The sequence below is a fragment of the Grammomys surdaster genome, unplaced genomic scaffold, assembly GCF_004785775.1.
Source record: "Grammomys surdaster isolate TR1022 unplaced genomic scaffold, NIH_TR_1.0 126109, whole genome shotgun sequence".
NCBI classification, from domain to species: domain Eukaryota; kingdom Metazoa; phylum Chordata; class Mammalia; order Rodentia; family Muridae; genus Grammomys; species Grammomys surdaster.
Window position 1 is genome coordinate 2,384,855 of NW_021620917.1, and position 3,164 is coordinate 2,388,018.

The 3,164-nt window shown below is 54.6% G+C and overlaps 1 protein-coding gene across 1 annotated transcript in view; it reads right to left on the reverse strand.

Annotated features, from left to right (window-relative positions):
* Positions 1-1,442: 1,442 nt before the first annotated feature.
* The window catches only part of Fscn1 (fascin actin-bundling protein 1), a 13,019-nt gene continuing 11,297 nt past the window's right edge, over positions 1,443-3,164 (reverse strand). Inside the window, exon 5 of the mRNA XM_028756089.1 lies at positions 1,443-2,745. Within this exon, the coding sequence (XP_028611922.1) occupies positions 2,543-2,745 (203 nt within the window). The 3' untranslated portion in view covers positions 1,443-2,542. The remainder of the gene's footprint in view (positions 2,746-3,164) is intronic.

Consider the following 3,164-nt stretch of genomic DNA (forward strand, 5'->3'; position numbering starts at 1 on the left):
CCTCGGGGGACCGCCAATCACGCTGCGGGGCTCTTCATTTCGTCATCAGCAGCCAATCAGTGTGGCTTTCTAACCGCCTCCACAGTGCCTCGGGCTGCTGGGCCTTGTGTATGCCTTACTGGGCACTCTCCCTATGCCTCAGCATCCCCCTCTGTAAAATGGGTCCCTGGGATATCCCAAAGGGCTCAGCTAAGTACCTAGCAGTTGCGGAGGGAGCACATAGGCGACGGCCACCACCCTCTAGGCTTCAAGCTGCAGACCTCTGGCATACTTCCAAGATCTCAGCTTGCTTGTCAAGGGTGAAGATAGTGAATGGGCTCCCTCTCTCATGATTTATGCATTTTTATGACCACTGATGTTTTTCCTGCAAGTGTGTCTGTGTAAGGGTGTTGGATCCCCTGGAAATGCAGTTACAATTGTAAGCTGCCATGTAGATGCTGGGAATTGAACCTGAGTCCTCTGGAAAAGCGGTTGTGGTTGGTGATTTGAATAAGCTTCGCCCAGGGCGTGGCATTACTAGTAGGCGTGGCTTTGCTGGAGAGAGTGTCACTGTGGGGCTGGGCTTTGAGACTCTCCTCCTAGATGCCTGAGGACAGTCTGCTCCTGGTTTCCTTTGGATGACGATGAAGAACGTTCAGCTCCTCCTGCACCATGCCTGCCTAGACAATGCTGTGCTTCCTTGTCTTGAAAATGGACTGAACCTCTGAACTTGTAAGCCAGCCCCAATTAAATATTGTCCTTCATAAGAGCTGCCTTGGTCATGGTGCCTGTTCACAGCAATGGAAACCGTAACTAAGACAGCAGCCAATGCTCTTCAATAGCTGAGCCATCTCTCCAGCCCCAACTGAGCTAGGCTACCCATGAACCACATTCCACGCCCCCTTCATCTAAAACATCTATTTAGCAAGGTGCCCAGGCTACCCTTGAACTTACTCTTCGACCTAGGAAGTCTAAATCTATGGATCCTCCTGCCTCAGCTGCCTGAGTAACTGGGATGGCAGGCCTGGCTTGTTTCTATTTCTGTGTGTGTGGGCGGCAGGTCTATGTGGGGTGTCTTCCACAACCCATGTCTATCTTACTGAGACAAGGCTGCTCACTCAACCCCAGAGCTCATAGATTAGCCAAGGCTGGGCCACCAGCAAACTCCAAGGATCCTCTTGTCTCGGCACTTCCCAGAAGCCCTAGCTGGGGTGGGTGTACACCGTTGCGCCCAACTTTTCACATGGGTGCTGGGGAATCAAACTGCTCAAGCTTGACAGCAAACAATTTTACCTGCTGAACCCTTTTGCCGGGAGCCCCAAGTGCAGCCATTTCTCAGTCCAGAGTTACTAACGAACGCATATGCTGGAGCCACTAGGGTCCCAGACCTAAACAAGAGCCTGTCAGCTGCCTCCCTCCCAGCCGGTCCTCTGCCGGGCCCCCCATGAGACACACACGGGCCGCAGACTTGGTGTTACTTTATTTTCCAGTTCAAAGCTACTATCATGGGTCTTCAGAGTTATACAAATGACAGTTACAAAAAAATAAAAGACCGAGACACCCAGAGTGAGAAGCATGGTGTTGGGGAGTCGGTGGAATGCGGGTAGTTGGGACAGGGCCCCCTGAGGTTTACTCCAGGGCTCCCAGGGAGGGACACAACTGGCTTTCTCCCGCCCAGGAGCCCCGAGGTGTCTGGGAAGACGTGGAGCACCAATCACAGAGCCAGGGCTGGGGTGGACAGGCAGGAGGGAGGAAGGGAACCCGCTGGGGAGGCAGGGACAGGCGCCAAGCATCTCCCCCAACCCCAAGACCACTCACAGCTACAACCAACAGGGCAGGCTTGCCTAGGGCCCTTTCAACAGTAACATTTTCTCAAAAACAAACAAAAAAAATACTGATTTGGTCATTTTTCTGCTTCCAGTCAGGCCAGGGGCCAGGGGAAGGAATGAGGTGGGAGAGAGGCCCCTCCCCTTCCACAATGTGCAGGAGCGACCTGCCAGTGCCACCTAGCTAGCTTTGAGTCAAAGAGCCAAGCCTGAACGCTGCAGGATGGGACAGACTGCCTTCCAGTCATGATCCAGAAAAAACGCTTGTGGGCAAGGCAGGCCATGCCCGGCTTCAGTCCCGCCAAAAGGCTCGCCTCTGGATGCTGGGGCCAAAGTAGGCGCACCAGAGAGGGGTGGGGCGTGGGAGTAGGGACTTCCAGTTACAAGCTCAGGGTAGCTCCTTAGGCCCTGTAGCTTCTCCTAGGCCACTTCCTGGGGGAAATAAGGCTCAGAGTTGACTGAGGTCAGAAGAAAGGTGCCAGAGTGCCCCATGGAAAGAAGGGGACAGAGGGAACCAGAGTCCCTCCCGGGGACAGTCTGCAGCCACCGACCCATGGGGAGCAGAGAGTTAGGGAAAATGGGGTCCACAGAGGGCGGAGGGCAAGGGCACCGTTTTCTCTCGGGTTTCCAGTTTGAAAGGCAAGGAGGGGGCTTGCCACCTGCTGCAGGGCCACCCGGTGGGTAAGGATAACAAGAGGGACGAGTGAGAGCAAGTGGCCTGCAGAGGGCAGGCGGCCCTAGTACTCCCAGAGCGAGGCGGGGTCGATAGTCTCCGCGCAGGCCTTCAGGACCCCGGCGTGGTCCCCCTTCAGGTAGCGGCCGCCCACCTTGAGAGCCACCTTATTGTAGTCACAGAACTCGAGGAAGAAATCCACAGGCGTGTCGCTGCTGCTGGTGACGGAGGAGTCACTACCCACCGTCCAGTACTTGCCCGTGGAGTCTGGGGAGGGAGACTGCATGTCAACCCCACCTAGTCAGTCCCCGAAAGGATTAACCTCCCTCCCACTGTCAACTTCCAGACCTCAGTGGGCTCAGCTGCATGTGGGGCACAGTCCTGTAATCCAAAAACTCACAAAACTGAGGCAGGAGGATTACCAAGATTCAAGGCCATTCTGGGACGTTTACTGACATGTCATCTCAAACTACAAAATAGAAGAGGGCTAGGGCTAGGCATGGTGGCACACGTCTTTAAATCCAATATTTGGGATGCAGAGACATGGTACATCTCTGAATGTAAGGGCAACCTGGTCTACAAAGCAAGTTCTGGGACAGCTAGGGGCACAATAAAACAAAACAAACAAACAAAAAGAGCCCCCAGTGAGGGGCTGGGGTGTGGCTCAGTGGTAGAGCCCCTGCCTA